Here is a 12913-nt window from a genome sequence, read left to right on the forward strand (position 1 = left end):
ATAGTATTAGCTAGTTTAATGAAGGTATACTGATATATATATATTTATATATATTGCAAGTACAGTGGATATTGCAGGAATAATTATGCAAACATGAAAGTGGGCGAATTAAGAGCACAATATTATTGTTACAGACTTACTATTTTTTATGTTGCAAAAGATATTCGAAGTTAGAATCTTGTCACTTTCGCGACTCACGATTGACATTTCGGATATGATCAGCTGGTAGAGACAGTGCTGTTTAAATACGCTAGATAATGTTTGAATATTTCCGAAATACACACCAGCTGTTATGAACCAAATAAGGGTCCGGTGTGAAAAAATCTGTGGTTCTTTAGCTACATATTCATTTTAAACGTAGAGCAGGTGGTCTGCTTTACTACCGACGATCTGCAACCTACGCACAGCGTGCAAAGTTGCTAACGCGGCAGTTGCAGGACTTCGTGATAATCGCATATCATCTGGCGCTGTCGCTGGGCCTTATTGTTAGTAGGCATTATACAGGGTGTCCCGATAGGTTGGAAAGACTTCATACGAATCTATCTCCGGAATTGGCAGCATTTACCTATACCGAATCTTCTGTTTACGCGTCTGTACGGTCCGTTATGTAAGTAGATCTGCGAATTTAAAATGCAATAATTCAGGAAGTGTGCATTGCAGTTATACAAAGCACCATATCGGTGTATTGGAAAAATCGGCCACTTTTCGGTGATGGTTTTTATAATGAAATAAACACTTAACGTTTTCGAATTTTTGGGGATATATACTACCACTCTTGAAATACAAGCAAAAATCTTTGTTTGTTTATTTCATTTGTTTACGTAAATATGTCGCAGTGAAGTTGGGGGCTTCAGAATTGCTGGCGGTTGAAATTTCGGACGACTGGATCATCGGAAATAAAAAAACTAAACATATTTCTAATTCGCAGGTGTATAGTTACCTTGCTTTCCACGAAAGAACAATTTTGAACCTAAATTATTAAAATGGGAGTCGATCAAAGTTGAAAGTACCGAAAAGGGCATTTCTTTTCTGTTTAATAGATATAAAATTTGAGAAAATATTACAAAATCTTAAGATATTTGTGGCTAGCGAGATACTCCTGCAAATTAAAAATATGTTTGGTTTTTTGTTTCCGATGATCCAGTCGTCCGAAATTTCAGCCGCCAGCTTCATTGCGAAATATTTAAGTAAACAACTAAAATAAACAAACAAAGATTTTTTCTTGTATTTCAAGAGTGGTACAATATACCCCCCGAAATTCGAAAACGTTAACTGTGTATTTCATTATAAAAACCATCACCGAAAAGTGGCGGATTTTTCGACCGGGAAAGTAGGATGTCCCCTTAAGAAAGCATAGCACGTGACATTAAACCCAAAAAACGTAAAGGTTAGCTCACAGGAATGCGTTGTTATACGCAGGCTTCTTCGAAGCATATAATTTTCGATCGTCATCTCTTCCCAAAATTGCCGACAAATAGTATTTCGGTAACCACTGGTGGATCCAGCTGCTCATTATTCAGTGTGCAATGATTCTTTCATGAAGCATTTCGTACTTTTGTACATTAATCACATAATTTATCCAATATACTTTTTTAATAAAATTTGGAAATAACTAATTGTGAGCCAGTTGTTTATAAAGCGACGAATATCTTGTCAGAACTTTGTGGAAGGAGATACAAATTTGAATATAAAGATATGTACACACTGGTTTCTGTGTGGTATTTTGATAATCATTTTAAGTGAAGGATTTATGTGCAGTTAGCACCGTTTCGGCAACAAGTGTTCTTTTAACGTAATACAACGTCTGCAGAGATTCGGAAGGATGAATTTCAAGTTGCTCTGAATAATCAGAAACCGTAACTGAGCAAACACAGCCCCTCCTCCGGGGAATTACAGCTTTTTCTTATTCATTGTAAATAAATGCATGTTGCAAAACGGAAACGATTTTCACGGGACTTGCGTGGTTGGAAATTGTAATTCATAGTGATCACCGAAGGAGAACGTGCGTCGACTTTCCCCGTGGAGCAAAGAATTGCACGGAACATCGCGTTGGAAAAGAAAACGAACAACGAGACTGTGACTTACAAGAGGATTGTCCTGGGAGACCTGATTCCTGATTAGGTTCTGAAAGACTTGTCACTGTCTATGTCAACTGTTGTTCTTGAAAAATTCACGATACTTCTGAATTTGACAAAAAGGGTAGTAAATGTGTGGAAAATTTGGAATGAAATTTTCTCGAAAACGGAATGTGTTACGAAAAAATTTTATTGCTAATTTTCTTCACTCGTGCTTTCAAGTGGAATCGCCACAGTTCTGCTTGTACCATTTGTTACGAGACGTCTTGTATTACTGCTGTTTACTATATGATTACTTACTTTCTACGGCCAGATTCTAACCACATATTTAAGCGAAGTTCTCGTCCAATTATGAAAACAAGCGCTGTGCAAAGAAACAAGAAGTTTAATTATAAATATAACGTCCCACCTTTTCATTAACTTTTTATATCCTCGCGTGAAGTCTATCTGCTTTTTTAAAGGAAATAAAAGGACCGTAACGAGACCTACTCTTTAATTTTGTAAAAAAACTTTAAAAGTGAAACGTTAAGTTTGCGATTAGGAGGCAAAAAGCGCAAACCTGTTTTCTCTCTCGAACAGGGTCACATGTAAGCTGAGCGTTGCAACATGGAAAAAGGTTCACCCGTGAATCATATAGGTACGTGCATAACGTTCTCCGTGTCGCAATGCTCCGTCTGCGGCCCTGCTCCAGAGAGAAGTATGTGATGTGCACGTTTGCAATTCAATTTTAGTTTAATTTGGTATATAATTATATAATTTTAATTTAATGCACTTTAAGTTCAACCCTCCAATTGAATTTTAATTCAATTTAGTAAAATGTTATTTAATTTTAAACTAGTTTAATTCATGTTGAAACCTCCAATTAAATTTTAATTCAATTTAATACAAAATTATTTAATTTTAACCTAAGGCAATGCAAGCTTGAATATGCTTTGTTTGCAGTTTTTCCAATGAGATCATGTGGCGTACAATACAATTCCCTTTTGTGTTAAGAAAATGATTTTTCTCGAAACAGTGTTCTGAAAACGGTGGGACCTGTATTTCCAGAAGTTATTATCCGATTCGACTGAAACTTTTTTTATTTTTAAGAATATAGTTCTGGCTAGGGGGTACCAGAAAAAAATACAAAAAATTGAAAATTTCTAATTTTCAAAGGCGTTGAAAGCATGAAAAATATAGGGAAAAAGTGATTTCAAACTTCAATTGTCGTTATTTTCTATAAAAAAAATGTCATTTTTGTAATTTTTCTGGTTTCCCCCCCTAGCCAGAAGTATATTCTTCAAAATAAAAAATGTTTCATTCGAATTGGATGATAACTTTTGGAGATACAGGTCCCACCGAGATTTAGATAAATTTTTTTACGCCTTCACTTTAACCACTCCCCAGTGCCGTCTGCAATTTTTAATTATAAACCAAAAAATATATTTCTATAACTTAAGACATCCTTAATACAATGCAAAAACTCCCACTAAATTATATATAGTAGTTTTCCTTTAATTAATTCCTAAAGATCACCTATTTTTTGGGCTCTTGACCGAAAGGTCCCCTTAACCTACCCGCCTATTCAGGCGTTTTTATTTTTAAATTTTAGACTTTAAATTTCAAATCCACAGTTGCTATAGTTCTCATTCCTATTACAAAAATTCTCCGCATGCTTCTACCTACGAAGCTCCAACACTTCTTCCTGCAAGCTATTACGCTTGTGTTACATCGTTTAGCCTAATTACGCCACGCAAATGCTTAAAAAGGTTCGAAACCGAGCGAGTAATTATGTACAATTTACATCGCTTCTAGTGTGGAACGCTTTTGCTATGCTATTATATATACATACGTCCAATGTTCAACAGAAGTACTGTATGCATGCTGTACAGGATGACTCTTTCTCATTTATATTCTCTTCTACCGGAGATAGAAGCATAAAGAGACGAATCCAGCAGTGCTATTTATGCACACATACAGGGTGTTTCAGCTACCTTTGTCACCTGAAATATTTCTGCTATATTTAAAATTTCATAAAACTGTTTCCTACAAAAGTTGCATAGTATTGTGGGTGGCAGCTTATAGTAACAATAGTTTTATTTTGTTGGGAGTGTTTAACGAATAAGAAGGTCAATTTAATTTCTTTAAATGGAGTACCATACTTTATTTGTCGGTACCTGATAGACAGATAATAAAATCAGACGAAACACTTTGTATATTCAATTTTTAGTGTGCCTACCTTGCGAAACAGTCATCTATAGATCAAAATGGGTCAGCCCTGTGTGTGTGCCGCGAATAGTGATTCCATGTAGTCGTGGTTTCCGCATCCGCTCTTTGATAATTATTCGTGGACTGCGGTCGTCGCTAGCCATGACGACATACGCGTTACGACGACTCAATATTAACCTCGCGTCAAGTTTCTTCGCAATATCTTCTTTTACGATTAATGTACCAGCGCGATGTCCTTTAGATGTTCACGTTCATTTAACGCTGATGCGAAGCAAGACGAGTCGCAGAAATTTTTAATCCTATTTGATCGCAGTGCGAACATTTGTTGTGCCAAATAATTGCAACGGGAAGTTACCCAAAAATTGCAAATGCATGTTTGGAAAAAAAACACATGCAGTCAAGGACGAAAGAAAGAAGCACTGTGCGTATTTGTGCTTTTTTTAATTGATAAGGCTACGTAGACTACTTAGAATTTTGTTTAACTCTGTAATTTTTATGTTAAAGTACAGTGTTTTAAGAATCAATCAAAATTGGTGAAATATCTTAAAATCTTTATTAAAGTTCTTTAAAAAATTGTAACAAAAACTCGAGCAGTTTTCATATTTTCGCATCTAGCGCCTCTGTGGTAAATTTTACCCAGTAGCGCCTCCCGGCGAGTTAATCCTCGGTTGTCGCACTCGGTCAGCATGGCCCAAAATTTGACTTTGAGATAAAATATCTTTGAGGCATCATTGAAAATGGCACTGCTAGCAACGTGTAATAATAAATTCATGTATCCTCTACAGGTAGAGACGCTTCTAAGTTTTTTAATCTTTTATTAAAGTAGAATATCTCAAGAATATAATCACAAATGTTTAGCTAAAAATATTAAACCTGAAAGAAGTTATGATTTTTTTAAGCAAAGAACTTTCTCTCGGAGCGCTTTTTCTGTAAAAAAATTTGTTTATACAGGATGCTACTTTAAATGTCAATTTTCAAGGGTAAACAAATTCGTTTGGGTCGAATCGACCCAGTGTAACAACTACGTTCGAAAAAATAAGTGTGACAGCCGAAGGTTGAGTTTCTAAAATTTGAGCCACAATCGTTGCTTGGAAATTACTGTAAATTTAAAACACTGTAATTAACCGTGTTACGAATAAAAAGTAGGGAAACTTTTTCCCTTTTTTTTCATACATTTAACGTTTATGAAAAAAATAGTAATACCGTGAATTTAAATTATATCTAAAAATAGGTAATGTTATCTGTTAGTACGTTTGTGCACTCTGGGTGTCCTTAACAAAATTGATATTGCTGTTATCGAAGCTTATTTTATCGCGAATGAATCATTCTGCCGAACCTTTGCATCGCATATCGTTATTGCTTTTTCAATAGATTATGGCTGCAAAAATTGCTAATGCGTCACATATGGCACTTAATATTCTTTAAATGATATTGAAACGTTTACTTTTGTCACAAATATTTCAAGGAAACGAGACCTTCAACTGAAAGCGAAATAAATGGCATAAAATGGAACACAATTTGGAATTTCTGCAAAATATCGTTTCGCGTAGGGCAAAACATGAGTGGTAACATGCACTGCTCGAAACAATTAGAGAAGCCCTTATGATAAAGATGGTTGTGTTACTTCAAACAAAATATGTAAAATTAGAGTAGTTTTGCACATGCCGTAAAATTTAAAATCTAATTTCAATCCTCCAATTTTAAATGAAATTTTATAAATCTCAAATTACATTTAATAATTCATCTAAAATTCAAAACTGTTTATTAAAATTTAATGTAACTCCAATTTTAAATTACTTCAATAATTTATTTAGAATTTAAAATAATTTGAAACAATAACAATAATTTTTAAATAATTTTATATTCCTTCCCTTCCCTTGGTTGGCGCAATAGAACATTCGCAGTAGCGATCCTCTAATTATTTTGAGCAGTGCATAAAGAAAGATGAAGATAAAAATCACTTGAAAAATAGTAATAAACTACCTGAAATTGCTGTGTCGAAAATAGCCCGTTGTATGCCACCTTTTTAATAAAAATTTCAACAACGCGACGGTATTAATATACCTTATTAAGCCACGGTGAGTCACTTCATGCATAAAAACGTTTGGAAGTGGTGAGAGTGAAAGCCACTCGATAATGTTAGCCCCCTAGGTGCTCGGTTCTTTTTACGCCAACCTTTGCCTCGCCGATGACTTAATTACCCTAACAAGCAGGGTTCAAACAGAGAGGTATATTCTGAAATTTTAAAGTTTCCATACTTGAATAATTATCACTCGACCCCCAGCAAAGATATTTAATTATTTATTTGCTTCGGTATATTGAATAACATGAATCCTCAATTGCGAATGATTTCCAGCGTTTCATTGATGAAACTAAAATCCACTTGCACAGGTTTATGCAGTTAATTAATTTCGTGTGATACTAAACAAGAAATAAAAATGTCAGTTTGGTGAAAGTCAAATAAGATTCAAGACCAGCTTCTTTTTTTAATTGCAAGTGAATTCGTGAAACAATTATCTCGCAGGTAACATTTTGTACAAAAGTGTACGTGCTATTTTTTATTTGATTTATTTATTATAATTAACGCGGTTTTAATCTCCGTATGGAAATTATTCTGCAAAACATTCTGCACTTATTACAGACCTGTTGATACACTTGTTTATAAATACAGTACTTTCTTAAATCACTAAGTTGCATTCGTTTAAATACGAATAAACTAAATTGCATATTACTACTGTGGGCTTGCAAAGCATCACATTACACGATAATGGAAGAAAAAACCTCGTATTCGCAATCCATTAATTAGTTTGGTTCTTTGTTGGTCAAGTAAAGGACTTTGCCACAGAACGTGATCAATATCTTGTCTCCCGCACGTACACCTTGGATCGTTTTCCAACCCATTTTAAGCAAAGTGCTATTCTCTCAAATGTACAATATAATATTCGCGAATACAAAGTTGGAATGTCAAGGTTGAAAATAATTAATAAGACCCAATTAAAATATTTTTATTTAATGGAACATTAAACGAAATATTTTAATTGGGTCTTATTTTGTTTAAATTTTAAACAATTTGCATTTGTTTAAACGAATGGAACATTTCCTTTAAACAAATGCTAGCTTATCTGTACGAAGAATTGTTATCTGAAAATTATAGTTCCTCGAGGAATTGTTCGTAGAACTTCAACGTTACTATCGCCAGTTATCAAATGCTCCGTCTATTATAATACATATATACTATAAACAACAACATAAGAAAAAACAGTTTCCACGAATTGTATTATTAATCCATATCAGAGGGTGTTTCCATGACTTCCTTTTATCAATTCGGGCACCACGCAAATAATCCTGTTGCGTTTAGGCAGATAATTTTCCCTCTCCTTCTGTCGCAGCCTTATATGCAAATGGCCGAGCTAATTGCTTCGGTTAAATTATTCCCAACTCTCGACTTTATTTTACGTTACTGCGGGCGCCCTCTCCCCCGGAAAAAAAAAGAAAAGGGAGGAGGTAGTATGTATAAGCCGCGGAGCTCCCTCAGCGTCACATGTCGAGACATTAAAATGAAACCCCGATCCTTTTTTGTGTGTTTCAGGCTTCAATGGATTTGCCGCCAGACAAGGCAAAGCTTTTGAAGCAATACGACAACGAGAAAAAATGGGACATCATATGCGATCAAGTAAGTATACACCGTGCACAAATTGCTTTCGACTTTTTGCTCTGGCAAAGGACTTATGCAATTTTAAATATACCTTTGAAGCCCGATTCTGTTTTATGTAGCCGCAAAAATTTGCTTTATCCCGGGACTCCTGTTTCCGTTTCAACTTTGTTTTCGCAGAGAAAATAGTAAAATATAGTTCGAGCTGAACAGTTTTTTCGTTCATACGAAAATATGGCTGGCTACTATAAATCGCTAGATAGGGGCATGCAACTGTAAACTAAATCGATTATAAAGGGTACGACGATCTCTAGTTTGCCCCAGTATCAAGGAAAACAGTTTTTGTTTTTGTTTTTTTTTTAGAATCGATGGCCGGCGATTCATATTGAATATTATATTCTTTTATCTGAAAGAAATTTGATTTAATAATTTAAAATTAGAAATTAAAAAATGATTCTTTTTTTGTAATACAATTACGGTGGTGATATGTTCCTTGAAATAAAATCGCGTGGCAGAATATTTTACTTTGACACCTTTGTGGCTGTCTGACTCATCGGTGGATCATACCTACCCCTTCCCTTGCAAAATAACTATTTGCAATGGCAAGAAATGATATGATATTAAGAAATCATATTATGAATATTAATATGTTCAAAGGAAACTTAAAATTAACATTTTCGACGTTAACCGATCCGGAAATCACAGTTACACTGTGTGTAGGGTTTCCAAGCGTACTATAATATATAGTATTGTATTATATTTTTGTCTAGTGTACTATATACAGAGGGTGGCTAAATTATTATACTCAAAACATCTTCGTCAAAATCTCTGAAAGTCGTGGCTGTAATTAAAGCAACAATGCATGAATGTTATTGTTTTTTCATTTATTGATTAGCTACAGCATCTGGCAACATTGTGAGTAATTTTTCAACATATAAATCTCATTTGTTTTTAAAAGGGCGGGGAAAGAATTATTACAAATAAGGCAGAAATAATAGAGAATATGCCATAATAAAAGCTGAGGGCGGAGTCACCAAATATAGAGTAATTAATTGTACTTCTCGTATAATATAGGCTTAAACCTATATACCTAAATCTATTTAATTTGCATTCTTAAATACATACACTAGTATTAAAAAATAATATAACATTAAAAACGAGACATCTATTTTATTCCATCGCTTAAACTTACAAAATCTCAAACCTTTTTGTTTGAGTATAATAATTTGGCCACCCACTGTACTATTAGAAAAAGATATAATACGTAAAAATACTATATTTCTGATGCAATAATTTTCACTTATTTGTTTATGCTATGGCAACACCAAAACTTCAATTTGCGACTTTAAACTGTAAACTTTTGAACTTGACTTAAAAAAAAGTGTTTCCTATCATGCGTTTGTCAAAAATATAAAATAATTTCATACTTTCTCTCTGCATATTCCCATTCCCACCACTTCAACTTTTACAAAGAGGATTTTTTCTATAATGAACACGAAAATTGAGTCCCATGTTACTTTGGATTTTCAGTGCAATCAAATTTTTGACATACTTGTTAAAGACAGTAAATTGCAACTTGCCACAAAGATATGCCTTTAAACAATAAGATGTCGTTGTTTTAATATAGTTTTATTCTGTGCCACTGTCCTCTAAAAACTAGGTACTGTGTATATTTTTTCACAATGCGCTATATTTTTTATTACACTTGGCCGTAAAGTACGTACTATATTTTCCGGAAAAATTTGGCAACCCTATGTGACCTCTGTTACGGGTTTCAAAAGCCGACTGGATTTACGACGCGGACGTGACTTCTTCGTTATTTTTCATCCGAAGAAATTCGCCTGCACAATTACCGCGACCGTCGGCATCATAAACAGGAGAGGACTCGAGATTCCAATTGGGACGTGGAACCCTTGGAGTCTCTCTCCTGCCGCTCAATAAGCGATTGACGCATCGTAAACCCCCTGGACAAGACGCGCACGTGAGGGTCCTGATGGCTCGCGAAGCCTTGGGGTTGGTTCCAATTTTACCGTTACCAGCCTCGCTCTCCCACTGCATTTCTCTGTGCAGAAAGCTGGGCGTAACATTGACAAATTCGTGAAACCGACCAAGCGTGTTACCTAAACCACTGATTGGTTTGTTAATCCTCCCACCTTCACTTAAACTCCGTCAAGGAGTTCGCGGTGGGAAAAATAGAATTTTCCTAAAGCATTCGGACGAGGGAGAAGTCAGAGCTCAAGTAACACGAGACTGACAAGGGAAGATCCCGACCCAGAAAATTTAAAAAATTCTGAAACTTTGTGAATATGTAGAGGATTTCTTTCTGATTACAACGCAATTTTTGTTTGCTGCCCAAATTCACTCGAAGGGGGTGAAATTAACCTCTGAAAATTCGGCTATTTTCCGATTTTGTGTTATAAATTTAGACTTTTTTGAATTTCCAGGTTCGGGATCTTCCCTTGCTAGGTTCCTACTTAATATCCCTTTGCTATCTCAGCGAAGCATACGGCACTTTTTTTTTGAAACACTGGTCGTGGGTTTGCAAATAAGATTGATTTACATGTGCGTTACGTATACACTAGGGTGGCTCTTATTTTCGACTTTTGAATTTTCTTCGGGGCACCCTCCAGAATAGTTCCAAATAATTAAAAAATATCCGTGTAAAGTTTGAGCTCGATCGGATGACGGGAAAGGGTGCCCCTGGGCCCTTAAACATTTAAATCATTATTTAATAGCTCGCGAAGTCGATTTTATATAGTATCCTCCAAGTTATTGATTAAATAAAAAAATATGTCAAACAAAAGTTGTAGACCCGAACAAGGAGCATCTTTTATGTTGTATTACTTTTTCTCGTGCGACAAACTTTTTTTTTTGACTGCTGAAACGTGTACAACTTGAAGTTACTATTAAAAATTGATATATACCAAATTTTTAAATATAAATGGCCTTAGGTCACTTTGAAAATAAACGGCTCACGTCATGAATGTTTCCTGAAAATTTGGGACCGAAATTCGCAAAAATATCGAAGATATTAGAGTCTATATCTTCGATATATCTTAATTATTTGGAACTATTCTGGAGGGTGCCCCGAAGAAAATCTATGAAAAAAAATTTACCAATAGTAAATAAGAGCCACCCTAGTACACAGTCTATACTATAAAAAACGGTGAAGATGTTTTATGTGATACTAAGACATTTTCAAGCCTGTATAAAATGCAAACAATTTGTATCTGACCTGCACTCTACGGTAACAGAAAGAGTAGATTTCGCAAATTCTGCCAGCGATTCCTAAAAGTATTTTCTTTGCAATGGAAATGGAAATAAAAATAAATAAAATAAAAATTTAAGATCTGTGTAAATTAAATATTCAAGATTATTAAACCCACTCGAATATTTTTACACGAAGACATGGGTCTGAAAAGACCCAGCGATGGACCTCCACGGCGTAAGTTTCATGTCGTCGACGGTGCGAGTGTTAAGTTCCTCGGAAACGGTGATCCGTAAACGGTTCTCGCGAAATTGATGCGATGCTGTCATCGTGACGAATTATAAGAATGACGTAATCAGCCTTTAGCTTGACGAACGTATTGTTAATCGGCGGCAGTCTGAGATCTTTGCCCGGCTGGCACTCGTTTAATTCCACACCGGCCAGTGAATGTCAGTGGATGCGGGTCCACGACCCGTACTTCCTTATGGAGCGTCCCACGATCTTCCTTCGAATCGCTCACGTACCTATTCCATTCTATTAATTACTTGCGACGACCCCCTTTGTTGACACGAGCACGCAGTAACAGATATATTTATGACTGTTTTTATTACGTCGATATTTACCGTGGAAAAACATTCTTCTTGACGTTTCGTTTAGTGACACGATGTAGGTAAAATAGAAAAGTGAATGCAATTCATGAATGTTTATGTTTCTAAAATGCAATTCCATTAATCCATTTACCTTTCCATAGATTTATCGGTGAACAATAATTGAAATAGACATACAAATAAAAAATAGTATGAACTATAGTTTAGGTGTTTTTTTTATATTTATTTTAATTGTTGTATAATTAATTAAGGAGACTTATTTACGTGCGACGAGGAAATACATTCTTAGAATTGTTTGGTATATAAGGTAGATATTCAGTGCGATGTTAGTTACATTAACCGAGCCGTTCATTATCAAAATTATGCAAAATTAGGTTATTAGAGAAATACTAAAATAATTGTACATTGCGTGGTGTGCTTTTGAAAGCCTGCTGAGCGATTCGCAAAAAAATATGCATGTTCGATTGCTTGCCATTCACTCAGCTCGCAAACTCCAGTTTCCTTGGGAGCAAAGTAAAAAATGCAAATACGCATGCGCGTAAAGTCTTTTTCCCTTGGGAGAAAAGTAGAAAACACGAATACGTCTGAAATTTTCATGCAGGTGTTGAAAAAAGTACATATTTTATTTGCCAAGCAATGTGCATGTTTTTTTTTACGTCAATAAAAAGTCTCACTTTTACATCTGAAATAGAATGACTGTAAAAATGTCCTGTAAGTATTCTGACAAATATGGTGCATACACAAATAAATAACATGATAATAACACACACATGTATCAAAATAATAAAATATAAAACATAATATATATTATTTACGTATTATTCATGCTAGATTTGCTTAAATTTATTCCTTCGATGCATCATATATTTTCACAAGCAATGAAGACTAATAAAGAGTTTCTTTGCACATAGATATGCAACTATGCATGTGTGTACAATCCATACATATATACTAAATGAGACACTCAGTGCACTTTCCTTTATTTCTATATTTCTATTATTTATTAATCTAATATACACACCATGCTCAATAGAAATTATTGATTCGTTTTCTTGCAATGCTTTGAAAGTAACACTGATATAAATTTTGATTATTAATATATCAGTTACTGTACGAGGCAAGCCCCTTTTTATAAGAATGTGATGCTAAAATGTAGTGCAAC

At 34.7% G+C, this 12913-nt stretch overlaps 1 protein-coding gene across 2 annotated transcripts in view; it reads left to right on the forward strand.

Annotated features, from left to right (window-relative positions):
- Frl (formin-like protein) overlaps positions 1–12913 on the forward strand; it is an 84052-nt gene that overhangs the window by 47486 nt on the left and 23653 nt on the right. For both annotated transcript variants that reach the window (XM_076818711.1, XM_076818712.1), the window contains exon 2: positions 7873–7956. In XM_076818711.1, coding sequence (XP_076674826.1) covers positions 7873–7956 — 84 coding nt within the window. The remainder of the gene's footprint in view (positions 1–7872; positions 7957–12913) is intronic.

Source organism: Andrena cerasifolii, chromosome 8 (genome assembly GCF_050908995.1).
Source record: "Andrena cerasifolii isolate SP2316 chromosome 8, iyAndCera1_principal, whole genome shotgun sequence".
Classification (NCBI taxonomy): Eukaryota; Metazoa; Arthropoda; class Insecta; order Hymenoptera; family Andrenidae; genus Andrena; species Andrena cerasifolii.